Genomic DNA, 17506 nt, shown 5'->3' on the forward strand with positions numbered 1-17506 from the left:
CAAATTCACGGGGAGGGGAGGAAGAGGCGGTTGGAGGATGAAGGAATACGAATTGTGGTGGAAAAGGGGACATCACATTCATGTTTTCACTTCAAAATGACCAGTTCGTCTTGCTGTAGAGAAGGTGGAAAAGTGGAGGGTTGATCCTTGTCTCTGTACTTGGCCAGACCTCTTTCCACCTTCACAAAGAATTTTTCCTGATCCCTGGTGGTACTCTGATCGCAAGCTCTGGTAGCGTTCTCTGCTCTCAGCAACGAGATGGTCCTCGGGGGAAGAGCTGACGTGTTGCACACCAGTACAGTGTGGCAAATGCTTTATTGCTGGTGTTTCCTATTGAGGGAAGGGCACTGTCCCTCTGGTACTGCCAGGGCATGTGTTCGTTCAGTGTCTGTAGACCAAGGTCCTGCTTCCCCTTCCCCTACAGCTCTTCTGCTTCAGAGAAAGCACACTCCTGTCTGCAGGGGCTTTAGTTATGCAAGAAATTCCCTGGTTCTTCAGTAGCTGTTTGTGTTAATACCCTGAGGGGGGATCTGAGTCGTGGTGCCTTAGGCTGGTTTCCGAGAGTAGATAGAGATGAGATTTTTTTGACTTGGCAGCCATCAGTATGGGCTATGGGGAAGCGCAGGAGCTGGGGGGGGAGGAGAGTGCATTGTTGCTCATGTAGACAAGGGGAGTTTCTCCCTAGGCGAGGCAAGGAACAGGCTGTAGGATGAATGTGTTTTCTGCAGGATCATACTGGTAGTAGACAGGCAGTGGAGAGAAGAAAAATGCTGTCTACTCTCGTATTGGCAGGCAGCAGGGAAGGGAGCTTTTCTGGGATTTTTGTATTCGCAGCTCTCCATGGCAGGTGGCTGAGACTGTGCCGAGGCAGAAAAACTTGCAACTTTTCGTAGCAAATCATCTGTGGGAGGAGAGAGATGAAAAGAGAATACCAACGCACGTGTGTCTGCCTCCTTTTGGGAGGGAGGAGGTGGGGATAACCATCCAGACAGGTTATGTCCAGTGGGTGGACATTCCATTTAGCTTTCTGTGAACAAATGGTGAAAACTAAGATGTGATGATCCTGCTGCATTGTTTGTCCATTACTTTTCCTGGCTTTTTGTTTGTTTGTTTGTTTTTTTCCCTTCTCTCATTCCTTCTGTTTTCTCCTTCTTGCCACAGGGCTATTTCCTTAGGGTTGTAGAGCCCACCTTGTCGCTGACACACACACCACAGCGTTTCACTTGCTTGCACTGTGTTTTTCATGCACGTTGAGGCTGCACTCTCTTTTTCTCTCTCTTTCTTGCGTCATCACAGTTGTATTTGGCTGCCATGGACAGTAGCAGCCATATGAGCTGGCAGCTTAAGCCCTCGGACAGTGCACGGACATACTGGTAACAGCGCCCGCAAATGGAACAGGTACTGGAAAAAAGGTCCTTCTTGCTCAACCCCTTCTCCACTCCTAACCACTCCCTTCATCCCTGCACTGTTTATCCCAGGCCAGTGCCTTTTATTTCTTCACATTCCTTCCCTCTGCACCTCCCACCCCATTCCCTCCTGCCAAGGGTTAAAATTAAAATCAGTTTTGCTCTGGTGCAGACTCAAGGAGCAGCATCAACCTTGCAAAGGCTTCTGGTGCACGTTGTGAGGGTTATAGGTGCCCAAGCCTCACAAAGGTTAACTCACAGCAGCTTCAACTCAGAGTGCACAAGTGAGAACAGCTTGAACACTTAGTACTGAGTGCTGCTCAAATGTAGAATAGAAGTTCTCCCATCACAAGAAGCCCTCTTCTAGAAGTAAGGAGAACCAATCCAGCAGCTTTTCAGTTGGGACTGGTTGTCTTAATTCAACCTTTTGACTTCCCTTGCTGCTGCTGTTCTGCTTGTCTTGACTGGTCATAACAGCATGTGCCTGAAACCACTGATACCTATCCGCCACATGCTTTAAGCTCCTCAGTAGGATTTTTAATTTGTTGAAAGATCCTAGCTGGTAACGGTGGCCTGTCCTGAAGAGTTACTGCCTTGCCTGTTAGATCTGTGTGCAGCTTCTCGTTCTATCCTTGCATTTAAAGTCGGAAAGGAGCAAGTTTAAAAAAAGACTTCCCTAAAGGTCCAGACATAAGCACTAAGATCTATTTCATTCTGTTTCAAAACCTTTTACTGTTTTGTTTGTTCTGTGTGTGTCCAAATCATCCCATCCATTTCCCACAGGCTCTGTGAGCAGAGCCCTCCTAGTACCATTTCACTGTCTGAATTCCTAATGGGCTGTAGTTGCTGATGTCCTCCACGATAGCCAGTGTGTCTTCCCTTGCAGTGGTCCGTGACAGTCACATGCCTACAGAAAGAGTAGGTGGTCTGCAGCAGGCCTTGTAGTTTTTTATCTTGGTTGAATATAGGGTATGATTAGAGCTCCCAGGCTCCTTGCACTCATCTGGTATGAAGGAGAGTGTGCTCCTTCAAGGGATCTACAGCCACACAGTAACTGAAAGGGGTTGGTTCCAATTGGAAAAGTGGGCCCATTGCTTTTGACTCATGCAGTCGATGACCCGTATACATTGTGTTCCTAGAATTACATGTCCATAAAGCTGCTGGTTCCTCCTTTTCTGCTGTTCTTGTCGGGACTTTTGTCAGCCTTGCATTGGATTCCTTTCCATCATGTTGCTGCTTGGTCTGCCTTCTTGCTGCCTCTTGCCGTTTCTCTGCCTGCCTTGTGACATGCTGGGAAGGGCGCTGTCTGAATCGGGTGTCTTGATGCCCTCTGCCGTGGTGCATGAATGCAAACTTGTCTTGAAGCATGGTGCTAGCACCCTTGAAAGGGTCACAACTTTCTTCAGTCTCAAGTCTTGCAAAGACTGCTCTTGGGTGTAAGCTTACGGTGGTTTTTCTGCTTATTGGTTCCTACAGGTGGTATTGTAGTGATGTTAGATGGGTCTATTCCATGAAATAAAGTACTGCTTTACTGCTGGGGGGGGGGGGGGCAATTCTAGTGTCTTCATTCTGGACTTGAAATCTCCTCTGAGCTGAAACATGACCTGATCTCAGTCTGCACTGTCGTCTTCTTACCTAGGGTCACACCCAGAGTTTAATGTGGCTGTCTGCAGGGCAAAGAACAAGGCATTGCATTCTTTCCAAGACTTTAAAAACAAACAAAACAAACAGAAGCTCTGTTCTTTTGATTTGGAAAACTGAAGTCCCTTTGAATTCAGAACCCACTGGCTGGAATTGGCTGTTTCCCTGCATCTTGTACCTCCCATACATAATACTACCAAACCCTGTGTGTTTACTGTGCTCTAGCTATTTGAGAGGTGGATCAACCTTTAAGAACTTGAATCCAGAAGCTTTGGTCTTTATTGGATTGCCTGAATAGCTCTGGCAGGAAATCAAAGTCAGGGTAGCTGAAGAGAGATACGTGTGGGGTTTTTAACCACAAATAGTAAATGGTTTATACTTGGAGTCAGGGTTTCATATGGTAGGTGATCTTCCAGCATAGCTGGGAGTTAACTATGAAGTACTCATGGTCTGCACAGTTCAGAGGAGTTGGTAGAATTTTTGCTCTAAAATTAACTGATTAGTCCCATCAGGTTTTTTGGAGGGGTTTTTTTGCAACCAATTATTCCTTTGTACACTGGCTATACATGTTAAGCACCTAACTAGTATGTCCTGGCAATCCCTACCTATGAAAGTTTATACCCTCAAAAAGGCTGAATGCGAAGGAGAGACTTTTTTTTCTCCTTTGGAGAAATAAAAAAATAAACTTGTGTGCAGTCTGCGGTGTTTGTCCTAGCTGACTGGTAAGTGACTGGGAGGTGTGCTGTACCGAATAGCACAAGCCACCACGAGAAACGGTAACAAGAAGTCTTTCTGGTATTCTTTTTAGGGTAGCTGACAGTGTGGTGAAGGTATGGGTTGAAACTTGTCCTCCATGCTGTTTCTGAAAGGGTAAAGGAGGGTGTAAAGGCACATGGGTACTTCTAGCAAGAGTACTGGAAGAATGACTGCATTGTGCATTTCTTTAACCTTCTATGAAAGCTCCTCTTTAAAGGAAACTAAATGCAACTGTATACCTTATAGCTGTGTCAGGCACTGTATCCAGGCTACCTCAGAGTAGAGTCCAAGCCCTCCTTAGCTCTGGATTGTGCTCAGGCTTTAGGCCTTTAGAAGTTTTAAAGGAGCTAAAGACTTAGTTATCTTAACTATGGATAATACAGTTTGGTTTCATGTCCACATGACTGGCAAGTGCTGACACATCTTCATCTGCTGGCCTGTCCAGATGTTGGAATCTGTGTCTTCCACAGCATCTTTGCACTGAAGGGTTTGGATCAGGGACTACCATCAACAGCACGTGGAGCAAAGCGTTCGTACATGGAGTGTAATGCAGCGACTGATAGAGCCGTGCTGGTTACGAGGGGTGCGCAGAGAAGTGTTAGCTATCTACCTCCAGATTTCAATCATACTTATCGCAGTCATTAAAAATACCCATTAACAGAAGCAGTAACTGGTTCAAACTGTAATAGGAAAAGGTACAAAGGCACAAAAATCCTGAGTTAAGGAGAGAATATCAGCCCTAACTCTGACTACTCTGAGTCTTGATTTGTTCTGTGTGTTGGATTGCAGGTAGGTTTGAATGTAAAATGCCCTCTGCTTGACTGTCCAAATCTCATGTTCCTGATTACTTTGTTTTAGTGACACTTAAACAACTGTGGGGTGTTTTCTTGGTGGAGGAAGTAGTAAATTCTTTCTGACTTCTCCCTCTGTGATGGGTGTACTTTGTACATCCTTGAAATGCAGTTCATCAAGTGGCCCTTCTTGATTTTAATGCTCTAAAGAAAATTGATATTGCATGTTGTGTGCTGAACCTATATGACTTGTACAGGAAGATGCACAACAACCTTCTGTGATCGGAGATTATTTTTTTCTAAATAATTCTTAGAAAACCTAAGCACCTGGAAGTTCTCTTTTCATACTCATTTCCTATCACATGTCACGTATAGCATACAAATGGAAAATGAGCAATCAAATGCATCTTTCCTTCTAAGACCCTTTTCTTGGCACGATGCTTGGCTCGTAGTTTCAGTATTGTGCTACCTTAAAATGTGCCCTGCGTACTCTATTAGAAAGTTCTTTGACTTCTAAGCCTTTCTGAGCCCGTTGGGTTAGTCTCATGTGTTTTAATAATGCCCTAAAATTTATTTCTGAAACAATCACATTTATTAAACTCTGTAGTCCTTAAACTGGCTCATCTTGGTATTTTTTACCTTTTCTTTCTCACTGGCAAAAAATACATCTTAGAGAGAAAGAACAGATGTACCCTTTGTCTTCTAAATATAGATGCCATTTCTGGGCCAGAGTTTTATATAAAGATCCATGTTCTGGAGGAAGTTTTCCAGTTATGGAAGACACTAAAGATGAGTGTGCAAATAAACCACAGGTGTCTTCATCTTGTGCCGGTGGGGTCAGCTCTGCCAAAGCAGCAGCTTCTCTCTTCTGTTGTGCAGAGGTTCAGCCCAGGTCAGTCTTTGAAGGAAACCTGATAAAATACTGTTAATTCTCTGAAGACCTCTTTGGATAGCTGAGCTTTTGAGAGCCTAAAGATGCCTCATAATGTTCTTTCCCAGTGGGCAAGATAAATCATACTTCCTGGTGTGGAACTCCCTTCCAGTTGTCTCTTTGCCAACTTAACTGGCTATTTTATGTGGCCAGCTATCACCAGTTTTAAAGGTGATAAAAAGTCAGTATGCTGAAGAGCACTCTTGGGAAGTAAGATGTGGGTATTATAGAATTATTCAAGCTCCAGCTGGTATAAAAAGGAGGGGAAAAAAATGCCTGTTCTCATTGCTTGGTTGTTAGTATCATGGTAGCAGAATCCCAGAAGCAGTAATGTGGTTGTGATGAAGGCATTGAACACATTGGCATGAAGAGACAAAGTCTTTTGTTCTTACTGCTGGGTATTATTTACATGCTATTCAGCTCATTATTCAAATGGCATATGAATGACATATGTTACTTCAGTAGCTTCTAGGAGCTGTTTTGGATTACCTTGCTTAGAATAAAAAAAAATAAGAAAAAGCAACCCCTCCCCAACCAAAACAACCTCTCATCTTTCTGACTTTCTCTCCTCACCCCCAGACTGGAGTCTTGTCTACTGCTGCAGGTTGGATCCCAAGCCACAGCGGATTATTATCCATCTGATAACTGTTAGCTAATATCATCTTGTTTGGCAGCTTGTTTCCAGCCTGACAGGGTCTGTTCTTTCTTGGGCGTAAATTGTTCAGGGATTCATTCTTCCACACTTACCTTTCAGACTGCCCATCTGTGGTGCGTGGCAGTCTTCTGATGCCCTCACTGCTGTAAAATGCAATGTAAAAATGCAGCGTACACCCATTGTCTTTTCAACCTCCTTTTCTGGCGTGGTTGAAGGCAACAACATGACTAAGAGAGGATGAAGGTGTGAGGTGGGTTTTTACATCTGCATCATTTCCATTTCCCTCTCTTCTCCCAGGCAAAGTATGGCATATTTTGACTCAATGGCTATTGGATTTCCTTCTCTGTAGAGAGCTTGGATAAATCATTAGCCCATCTGCACTGACCTGGCCAGCATCGTTGCAGCTGGCAGTATCTTACTCAGACTTGACTATGCTGTGGCTTGTGAAACTTTCCTTGTCAGACCAAGCCAGCAGCAGCTCTTTGATACGCTTGCTGTAAATAGAGACCATTTTATGCTGGGAGGTGGTCATAATCTGTGGTTCCGTGTTTACGTTAGTCATTCTGACTTACTTTTCTGTTCTGTTTGTTTTGTTTTTATGTCTTGTCTTCCTCCAGTACACCTCCAGCATGAGAGCCAAATACCTCGCCACCAACCAACCTCGTCCAGATGCTGGCAGTGTGCATTAAAATGAAAAAGCAAAAAAAACAAAACCCACACATGCAGTCAGACTTAACAATGTGCCAACTGCTGTGCCCCTGTGCTGTCCTCGTAGAACAATCCTGCTGTTCTGCCCCAAATCCAGTGCAGCTCCTTCTGTTTCTCCAGCCCAGACCACCTTCCAACCTGGTACCTGCCCACTGGAGTGGGAAACCCCTTTTGAATTTAAGCCTTCACCTTGCTGTACCTGATGTGCGAGAGAAAGCAGGCACGTGCGGGCAAGCAACTGAGAGCACCCAGACAAGAAACTGGGTCCACCTGCCTGGGGCCAGCTTTATCAAAGTAGCTTATCAGAAAAAGTTGGTGAATATCTTCTGCCCCCTTTTTTCCCCTTCTGTTCCCCAGAGGGACTTGGTGAAAGATGGTGGTAGATCTTCTTCACTTCTGCAGTGGGATCAGCAGTCTGTCAAACACTGAAGAAGCAGAGGCTCGGTGCCTGTGACTAGCGTACAACGAGGGAACGCTGAGTCAATGCACGATACAGCATTTTGGGAGCCCTCTGGTCCGGTGCCCTGTCTGAGGGAGCAGGGAAACCCCTGCCTCGTGGTGTCACTGTATATCACTGTCATTTGGGAGCCTGGGGCTCTTCTAGAGAAAACCATTCTGCTACCCTGGTTAACTTTTTAAACAAAAATCCATTATGAAAATGCCTTTTTCTTCCCCACTATATCTAGCATGTGAATCCTCGAGGAGGAGCAGGGGGGTCCCAGCACCAGTCAACTACACTGTCCATTGCTCTGAACCTGACCTCTCTGCTCCATCAGGGAAGCCCAGGTACTTGCAGATGGCATTCTGGGTGCTGCCTTTAAGAGGCCGACACACAGATCAAACAGGAGCCAGCCACCCACTTGGTGCCAAATTTTTCCAGGAAAAGACTTGTAAGACTTTACGGGGGGTATTTTTGCACTAAAGAGTTTTGGCTCTCTGATGCTAGATCTTAATGGGACAGTCAGCTTGCAAAAACAAGAGGGACTGGAAGCACCAATGGATTTATAGCAAATGCAAGCTCTCCCTGCAGGAGTGACCTGTGAACTCTGCTGGACTTTTTGGTTTTGTTTTTTTAAAATCATAATTTTCAGCATGGGGTTGCTGAACTGGCATTGAAAGAGGTTTTTGGAGCTTCAGTCCTAACAAAGTCACAAGATCATCAGTATATCTTCTTCTGTGTTCCAGAATCAGAAACCCAAATGACATCTGGAGAACATTGTGACTGTCAGAACAGGTTTTTATTTTTTTCTATTTTATTTCATTTTGTTTTTCAAGTCATGTTGCTAACCACTATCTGACAATATTAAGGCACATGTAAGGCATTTTTCTAGACATGGGGCAGAACAAGGCTTGCAACAGGGCAGCTGGGTGCCTGCAGAGGCAACATCCTCCATTGGTGCTGTACTTTCCACTGAAGAGCAGTGCTCCAAAGGGCACTGACAACTTCCTACTAGAAGAGGAGACTGCCTCTTGGAGGTACTGGGAGTACTGCCCTTTCAGTAGAGTAACTATGATGTTCCTTCTTGTCTCTTTACCTCTGAGCAGGGGCATCATAGTGTAGCTGCTGAGCATTATATTAAATAACTGGCAGAGTAAATAAAGTGGGGAACACCTCTCAAACTGGAGTTGAGCCATTGGCAGAGGTGGTTAGTCTTCACCTCAGTGATGTTCAGACTCAATGTCTGTTTACCCCACGTTTGCTCTATGGGGCACAGGATTTACCAATCTGCCTTTACTCAAGTCAGTTGCCTTCTTGCAGTGAGGTAGGAATTGCTCCTAGCAGGTAGCTAACTAGGGTGATGGTATCTGCTGTAAAATGGTACCAGCTCTGTGGAAGAGCAAGCTTTGAGACTCCTTTTAAGATAGAAACCACTAATAGACTGCAAAAAGCTGTAGGCCAGCTATTACCATTCAAAGGAGTGAGGGAGATGGGGAGGAGGCACCACCATGCAGACAGGAAGAGGTGGTTTTGGAGAAAACTTCACACTTCACCCTAAATCTCTGGAAGCAGGATTTTCTTGCTCAGGACTGAGTATGCCCTTTCAGACACGTTTGGGCTTCACACTGAAACATACCTCTGCGTTATCAAATAACAAGGGCAGGGAAACGTAGTCACGGGTGGTATGGAGGGACACTGTGGCTCATGAGCACCAGGTTTTCCACCCTGTCTTAAAGCCTACCAGGAGATGTGGGTGTGCAAGCACGTGGCGTGGTTAGCTTGCAGGGCCCAGAGCGCACAACTGCTCTCTGGGGGGAGCTGAACCTTCCCCTCGCTTTGAAGAAAGAAGCAAGAGCCATATAATCCTTATTAAGAATGAGTTGTTCTGCCATCATCTCTCCTTGGAAGGATGTGCTTGGATTGCTACTCAAACTATCAATTTTAGGGGAGCTGCCCTAAAATCAGTGGTCTGGTCCTGCTCTTTGAAGGCAAGTGTTTTGAAGGCTGGAGGATGTGGGGAACCCTGTGAAAACAAGTACTTCTGTATATTGATTTGTCTGTATACAGAATGTATCCTGAACATGCGTGTGACTGCACATTGGGTTGGATCTAAATTGTCACAGTGGTATTGTCTGTGCCAGTGGGGATAACGGGGGAGCAAGCCTATGCCTTTTTGTTTGCAGCATCTAATGGAGCAGCCACCTTGACCTGCTTCCTTCTAAGGTTTGGCATAGCCACTCATAACACCCAGAACAACTCCTGACAATGTTTGGGGCTTGCAGCAAGGCACAGATGTGGAGATATGTGCTCTGTGACTTCAAAATATAACTGGAAAGAATGTTACAGAGAACATTTTGCTCTCTGGAGGCCAGCATAACACGACTGCAGTGTGAGCTGTGTACCTTTGTCCAGCCAGCACTTCCTTTACTTGACATGGATATTGCACTTTTGTAAAGCATCCTGGAACTCTGCTGCCCCGCTGCATGCTGTGCAGAGCGCTGGATAGGAAACACAGACAAATGGGTTTCTTTTGTTTTATTATTATTATTACTTTTTTTTTTACTGGAACCTTGAGCAACAGTGTGGCATTTCTGCAGGCTGGTCTGAACAGATCTGCTGAAGAACAGATGGCCTTTGCCTATTCTTATGGCTGCGACATAATCAGTCTCATCCATATGGTCACATTTTGTCTGAGGAGTGGACTTGGAAAAGCCAACATCTCCCAGACTCTGTGCCTCCCTCTCGGGTGAACAGCAGGTGCTATCTGGCGAAGACTCATCTGTTCTAGATGGAATTCATGGTTGAGGGAGTCCAAACTTTTCAAGCTGTAGGAGGGAAAGCTGTAGAGACTTCTCTCTCTTCCATTGTGTGTCTCTGTTTTTAATGTGACAAAATGCCAAGGCCATATCACTTGGTGTGTCCCAGCTGACCTTACTGGAACATTACTCACGTTACTGGTTGCTAACAAAAGGGTCCAGAATTCAGGGGAGATGAGATTGGCCTCTGGACACCTTGCTGACTGCGAAATGGAAGGCAGCTTGTCCGGTTGAAGGTGACTGCATCAGTGAAGACACTTCATGTTACTTTTTCAGAAGCACAAATGTGGTCATGGGCTTGTCTGGTTGGCTTGGTTTATTTCCACTGCATCATCATGTGTGAATGATATTTTCTTTTGGAACTGAGAACTCTTCCAAGCACACAAACATCTCCACAATGTGAAATGTAAATAGCATGTTGGACTCTTGTGTCCAGTGTTCAGACTGCATTGTAATTGTAAAGGAAATCGAATCAAGACTTGGCTGTGAATTTCTTGTGCTGTCTTGGGAATATAACTGTAGTGTTTGTATCCTGTGTGTATTATTAAACTGAGTTCATTTTATGTGCTGATAAAAGGGTTCAAGCTAAGATTTTTAGCGTGCATCCATGTATCCAGATGTGAAGGATGGAATGCTCCCTTCCCCTCCTGTCCTTTTTAAGTTTTCTCCATTTGATAGATGTTAACTTTGCGTGTACAGTCATCTCAGCCAAGATGCAAGGATGTTCATTTGAGTGCTTTGAGGGGGACACAGTGCATGGGGTTTTAGGTCATCCGAAGTTAGGATTTCCATAGCAAGTCCCTGGAAAAACATGCCAAGTTTGGCCTTTCTGAGAGTAAACCATTTCTCAGGGGGCTGCTTAGCAATCACTCACGAGAGCTTTGGGTGCTGCAGGGTGATAGCAGACGGGGGGGGTGGCTACCCGTATGAGCAAGGCGCAAGGTACCTGTGTGGATAAACCCATGCTTCACTTCTAGTCCCGCCTTCTCTTCTTTCTAGCAGCAACTGAAATACCATGCTGAGCCCTTTGAAGAAGAGAGAAGTGTCTTGGCTTGTTGATTCTAGCCACCCCACCTGATTCAGGAATAGATGAGGTGGGTGGGTTTTCCTTTAGCTAGGGAGGGGAGGCATCTTTGAAGTATTTTCTACCTGGGGACCAAGGAGCAGCCAGGGTCTTCCCCGACTCAACAGTAAATGAGCATCTCTGGGTGGGAGGGGAAAAGCCCTCCAGGCAGATACTGAGGAGTTAGATCTAATGCCTGGAGAGAAGAGACTGAACAAGACTTAATCTGTACCTTTAACCAGGTGGCTTCTTTCATCACAGCCTACTCTCATTTTCTAGAAACTATTTGTGTGCATGCTATGGATGGCTTCCCTAGTCATTCCAGGAGGCCCAGCAGAAGCGTGGGATGTTTTGGTAGCAGTTCTTAGATGGCTGGCGAGTGGTCTGTGCTTTTGGTGGGGGAGTGGGATCTCCTCCTGAGTCTTGATGGTGAGTGTGTTGCCCAGCTGGGAGAGAGAAGGGACGAGGTACTGGTGGCCTGGAGCTCCTGGGTGCTCGCCCAGCCCCTGTGGCTGCATGAACAAAGTGGAATATAAATTGATGTACAACCAGAAAGTTCAAAATACTCCTTTCCTAAAGAGGATAACTGTAGCATGAAGCTCTTAGGTGCTCTGCGTATTTGATACCACATTGCTCCTCACTATGCAATTCCCAACACCTTCCTTCCTCTTCCTCCTCTAATCTCACACCAAGACTTCTCCAGTGGCCTCTGCCCAGGAGGCCACTGAAGTCCCAGAAAAGCTTCATTTCTTTCATTGTCCTCTGCATTGGGTCCAGGTGCCCAGCCGTCACGTCGCGTGCCTCAGGTCCCTTGTTAACGGGAGGCCCCATGAGTTTTATTCACATCATTCGGAGGGAAGTTTTTTTTTCTTGGACACTGTGCACAGAAACCTAATGGTGAACATGTACCTGGCCTTTTTGTAACTTTTCTGTTCTTTCTTCTTAACCATGATGGTTGTATATCATACCACTTTATATACATATATAATATATAAATATATATAATTTTTTTTAAAACTTTGGACCTGCTAGTTTCTTTCAAGTGTTCCTGCACTTACCCAAAATGTTTTTAAATTGTGAGGGTTAAAGAGGATTGAGCCCATTTTTGTATCTTTACTTTTAATTCTGTAGTTCTATTGATTGTAATGTAGCTATTTTTTACTGTAACCTTTTGGTTTGCAAATACTAAAAAAACCTAAATGTAATTTCTGTGGTTTCTATTCAGCTTGGGTTTCATGTTTTAAAAATAAATGATTTAAAACCACTGTTCCTATTCATTGATTCTTATTTTCTCTCTCTTCCCCCCCCCCCCCCCCCCCTTGTTCATAAACCTGTCTGGAGTTTTGCTACCTTTCGTACACTGTGGTAGATCCATGAAGCGAGGGTGGGTAATAGAGCCATAAAGTTTAATAGCTAGTAGAGGGTGGAAGGAATAGGAACGTGAGTGTCCTCTACTACAGAAATCAAATTATTAGCGTCAGCCCCGCTGTGTGAGATGAAGTGTGTGTGTGAGCAGGGCTGCTTTCTTCCTTTACTTCGAGGGCTCAACCTGATCTGGTTGCTGTTAGAAGTCATAGGCTTTGGGACTTCTAATCTAACTTGAAGACTGGACTGTTAGAATTGAATCGGACAGCTTCAAAGGAAGAAAAGTGATCGATACGGACGTTTCCTCCAGGGGAAGCTGCGCTAACCCTGCTTTAGAAATGATGCGGTTTGCGTCCCTCCCGGGCGGTCTGCGGCGGGGGGGCCGGGGAGGGCGAGGTTTGGCAGGGGAGCCTTGGTGGGGACACAGAGCCGGGCTGGCGCCTGCTGCGGGGCCATCCTGGTGTCGGGGACCTCCGGGTCCACCGCTGCAGAAGATGCTGGAGCAGCTGGGGGGGTGTACCTCAGCCCGTGGAGATGTTCACCCTGCGCACGGAGCCGTGGTGTGGGATACTCCCCCGAGCCCCCTCGGCCGCTTTGCTTATGCTGGAGCAGTGGCGAACGCGAGCGGTTCATTTTCACCGGCAGAAGTACAAGGAGCGTGGAAAAATGGTATTGGGGGTACACTGCCAGCTCGGCCACTGCGAAGGCATCCCCCTTCAGAAGACTGAAATGTATATACGTGCCTTCGGTAGCATCACACCAGGCACCGGAGGAGCTGGTGCAGCTCAGCGTGGGTTCGTCTTTCTCGGCTCTGCGCCAGGCTACCGCAGGTTTCTTTTTAGTTCTTTGTTTGTACTGTTCTCTGATCACAGGCCCACTGCTGCATCTCTACCAAGTACTGAACTAAACCCTTTACCTTCCTGTAATTCTCTTGATCTCTTTTCTGCCTGATCCTGCCAGTCAAATCAGGGGATTGGTCTCCTGCCCCCGTCCTGCGCTGTTCTTGCCCCCGACCTCAGCCCATCCCTTACCAGCTGTGGGTCTTTGGAAACCCCTCGCCACGCTGTGGTAAAGCCAAAGAGCATCTCCTGCTGCCAGGTGCCCCTGCACCTGAACTCAACCCCTAGGACAAGGGCTGGGGCGGGGGGGAGCAGAGCAGCTCCTCGTGCAGGACCATGGGTCTTTTGGGGGAGGAGGAAACAACTGTGGGGTGAGAAGGGGCATGGAAAAGCCCCTTGGCAGGGTTTGGTGACAGCAGATAGCTCCAGCAGTGCTGCCTGCTCTTGATCTGGCTGCGGGTTAAAGCAGAAAGCTCCCAAACTACCCGGTGATGCTGTAAGGACCAGGCTGACGGTCCTGGTTGTCACCACTAAGTGGCAGAGCCAGTTTGAAGGCCACTGAGAGGGGACCACGTCCTGCAGCCTGGCGACCTGAGCTGCATCCTCAGTGCCGCTGGTCCTGCCCCACTGCCCGTGGGAGTGTGTGTACACAGGGATGTCCTCTTTCCTTGGATGGCCAGACTGGTCTAAGCAAGGATTTAACTCTGTTAATGCTGTATTTTTTTTAAGTGCTGTGTGTGTTTGCATGGCTGAAACCCACACCCTTGCTCTCAAGTCCTGCCCATCGGTACAGTGGCTTCTTGCTGTGCCTTTTACCCTCATGGCCGGAAATCTCAACACACCCCAGTTTTCCTCCCTCCACTAATAATTAACAGCTTTGCCTCTGCTCTTTCCCCCCTCCCCTCCCCAAAGGAGGAACCCACGTTTACCATCTTCAGCCCTGACCTGAGCTGGTTAAACCTGCTCTCTGGTGCAAAGGGCTGGGGGAGCAAAGGGAATCTGCTGGCGTGAAGGAAAATAAAGCCCCTGTCACAGTCAGCACATAAATATTTTACCAGGTTTACAAACTGCCACCGGGGATGGGAACATGCGCAGGCCACTTGCCGGGAGGCTTCGCTCACCCCACCACACCGTTCCCTGTCCCAGCAGGAGCAATGCAGAGCTGGGAGAAAACAGAGGGGAGGGTGAAGTATGTGTTTGAATAAACCTCGCCTTCAGCAGTGGTCCGTTCGACCTCTGTCCTCGAAGTTAAGGCAGGGAGGGATGCTCCAGGGAGATGCTTTCAAATGTATTTGTTCCTGTGGTGTGCTGAGCTGTGCCAACAGCAGCGTTGCCTCCCGGAGCTGTCAGTGGGTTGGCAGCTGGAAAACCGGCAGGCAGAACTGGTGGCCATGGCGTGCTCGCTCGCTGGGACAGTTACTGACTACATGCCCTCATCTCTTGGGGTGGGAAATGGCCCGTGCGGTGGGTAATGCTTTCTGCTGACCGTGGCACTGTGCATGCAGCGTCTGCTGCGATGCTGAAGCTGAGACCTGCCCAGCTTCTTCCATCGGATGCACTTGAGAACTGGTGTCACGGCTCTCCTTCAGGAGGGTCCCATCGGGACACGGACTCCCCATGTATCCTGGAAGGCAGCAGGCATCTGAAATTGCATCTCGTCTCTTTGAACCCCTTCTGAAGCACCCCGTCCCCGAGGAATGACCCCATCCACTCTGCCAGACCACGGCAGCTTTCAGGAGGTCGAGGCCTCTGCTTGCACTGTGAGGGGGGCCCAGGACAGCTGTAGCTGGGCACCCGCTGGCCCCGTGGCTTGAAAGAAAAGCCTGAACGGGGAGCCTCCGATCTCTCTGACCACATGGGGATGCTGAAGTCCTGCTCTTGGCAGTTGGAAGGGTTTGCTTTGGCGGCAGCTACAGGAGGGGCGAGGGGAGAGATGCTGCTGCATCCAGCCCATCCAGCCGTGCCGCAGCCCTGGGGCTCAGCGGGGCTCCTCCGCACCCCGCGTTTGCGGCCCTGCCTGGAGCAGCTCCGTGGTCACAGCACCGCAGCGCAGAGGACATGACCGCCTGGCACGTTTGCCAGCAGCTGTCACCTGCTCAGGTGGCCGGGCAGGGAAGGATGGTGGCCTGGCTGTGGCCACCTTGGGTCCAACCACCGTGACAGAGCAGCAGGTGGAGAGGGGATGGATGGTGGCAGGAGCAGGACTTTTCCTTCTGTGGCTGGTGTCTCTTGCTGCAGGCGGGACTGCAGGGCGGTTTGCCTTGGCTCTGCAGGCAGGAAGGTCTTTGCCTGGAGCAGGCGGCGTTTCTCACCATGATCTCAGCGAAAATCCTTGCTCAGGGATTTCTAATCCCTCCCCGGTCTGTGGAGGGGAGTGGGAGGAAGCACAGCTCCCTTCTCACTGCGAGGTGTTGCAGATGCTGGTGCTGGAGCCCTTCTCCCGCCCGCTTCCTCTTCCCACCAGCCGAACGCCACGGGACCTGGCTCTTGCACCCCATAAATCACTTGATCACTCGTGAGCTGCTCCAAACACAGCTGCTCTGCGGCCAGCAGATGGGCTGCTGGGCCAGGGAGCCGCCATGGCCCCCTGCTCCCCAAGGGGTTTGTAACTCAACAGACCATCCTGTGCCCCCCCCAAAATAAGGGTGGGGGGGTGGGGGGGTGGGGGGGGGTGGGGTGGCGCTCACCGGGCTGACGTGGACATGGCTGGAGCATCATGGGGCTGCTGCTTTGCTGTGCAGCGTCACTGCTGCTTTCGGTCCCCTGGCCTCGGCTGGGATGGCACAAACCCAGCACCACCCCCCCACACCCCCCACACCCCCCCCCCCCACAACTTGGTGAAGCCACCCTGGTTTGAGGGGGGATGGAGGGGGACACATCTGCCGAGGAGGAGGAAGGAAGGACTGGGAGCAGGGCTGTTCGGTGATGGCACAGCTTCGTGGGTCTCATCCGGCAGCGCTGTGGGAAGTGTTTCCAGCTGCTTTTAAGATGCTCAATTCATCTCCTCCTCCACTCTTGGCTCCAGATGGCTGCCGGAGCAGAGCCGGCCCCGCTGGGCGGCTGGGGCAGACCAGAAGCAGCGGGTGCTGGGAGTCCCGGGGCGGGCAGGGGCAGGGAGGAGGGAATTGGTTTTGATCGATTCAAGGCTGATCTTAGAAGTCAGGAAGAGACAAATAAACTTTGGAGGGCTTGGGGGGGGTGTGTGTGGTGTGGTGTGGTGTCTGTATTTCTTTTGACCACCTTCAGGTGACGCAGGGGTGGGAAATAAGAGGAAGGTGAAAAATAAAGGGGATGTAGGCAATGGCTGGGAGCTGCTTTTGTGGGGGCTGCCCCGCACACCCCGGCGCTGCGTCTCAGCCGTCGTGCAGCCATCACTATCATCTGCCGCAGGGCTTGGCAGCCTCTCGCTCCAAGACGGATGATGCTAATGGGGGATTCAGTGGCCTCCAGCCGCACTGAGGTGCTGGGGTGCAGCTCGTGCCCCCACGGGGACCCAGCACTGGGACAGGCCACTCCCAAAGCTGCAGCTGGAGCACTGTGTGCTCAGGCCCTGCGATTCGGCTGCTTTTATGTTCGTTTCCCACAAAATTCCAGTTTGCTGGGCCAGCGTGGCTGGAAGTGGCACTTGGAGTGAATTCACACAAGTTTTGCTGGCTCCCGCCCCCCCGCCCCAGTCTCAAATATTTCTCGCCGCCGTGGGGGCCAGGACGGGTGTTCGTCCCATCACTGCGCAGACACAGCTCCCTAGTGAGAAGTCCCTACGCCACAAAGCTCCCATGCTGCAGCCAGGCTGGGAACGCAGCGATTCACACAAAGTCCAGAATACTGAGTGACCCAAATGCAAATTAAAACAAAAAAAAGGAGGTAGGGGAGCAGCGCAAAAAAAAAAAAAAAAAAAAAAAAAGGACTAAACTGGTGTGTTACTCTCTGCCCTCGATGCTGCAATTACCCAGGGACCGGGAAAGCCTTTGGCCGGACACGGCACTGGAGCATCCCTTGGGCACGGTGGTGTTGGCACAGTGCTGGAGCATCCCTTGGGCACGACAGTGTCAACAGCAGTGGTTCTGACATCACGTAGTGTCCCCACCAAGCCGGG

At 48.8% G+C, this 17506-nt stretch overlaps 1 protein-coding gene across 4 annotated transcripts in view; it reads left to right on the forward strand.

Moving 5' to 3' along the window:
• TTYH3 (tweety family member 3) overlaps positions 1-10719 on the forward strand; it is a 76373-nt gene extending 65654 nt beyond the window's left edge. For 2 of the 4 annotated variants that reach the window (XM_054842381.1, XM_054842379.1), the window contains 2 exons: positions 1297-1398; positions 6798-10719. In XM_054842381.1, coding sequence (XP_054698356.1) covers positions 1297-1377 — 81 coding nt within the window. In that variant the 3' untranslated portion in view covers positions 1378-1398; positions 6798-10719. The remainder of the gene's footprint in view (positions 1-1296; positions 1399-6797) is intronic. The other 2 variants (XM_054842382.1, XM_054842380.1) reach the window with 1 other exon arrangement.
• Positions 10720-17506: the final 6787 nt, after the last annotated feature.

The sequence above is a fragment of the Grus americana genome, chromosome 15 (genome assembly GCF_028858705.1).
Source record: "Grus americana isolate bGruAme1 chromosome 15, bGruAme1.mat, whole genome shotgun sequence".
NCBI classification, from domain to species: domain Eukaryota; kingdom Metazoa; phylum Chordata; class Aves; order Gruiformes; family Gruidae; genus Grus; species Grus americana.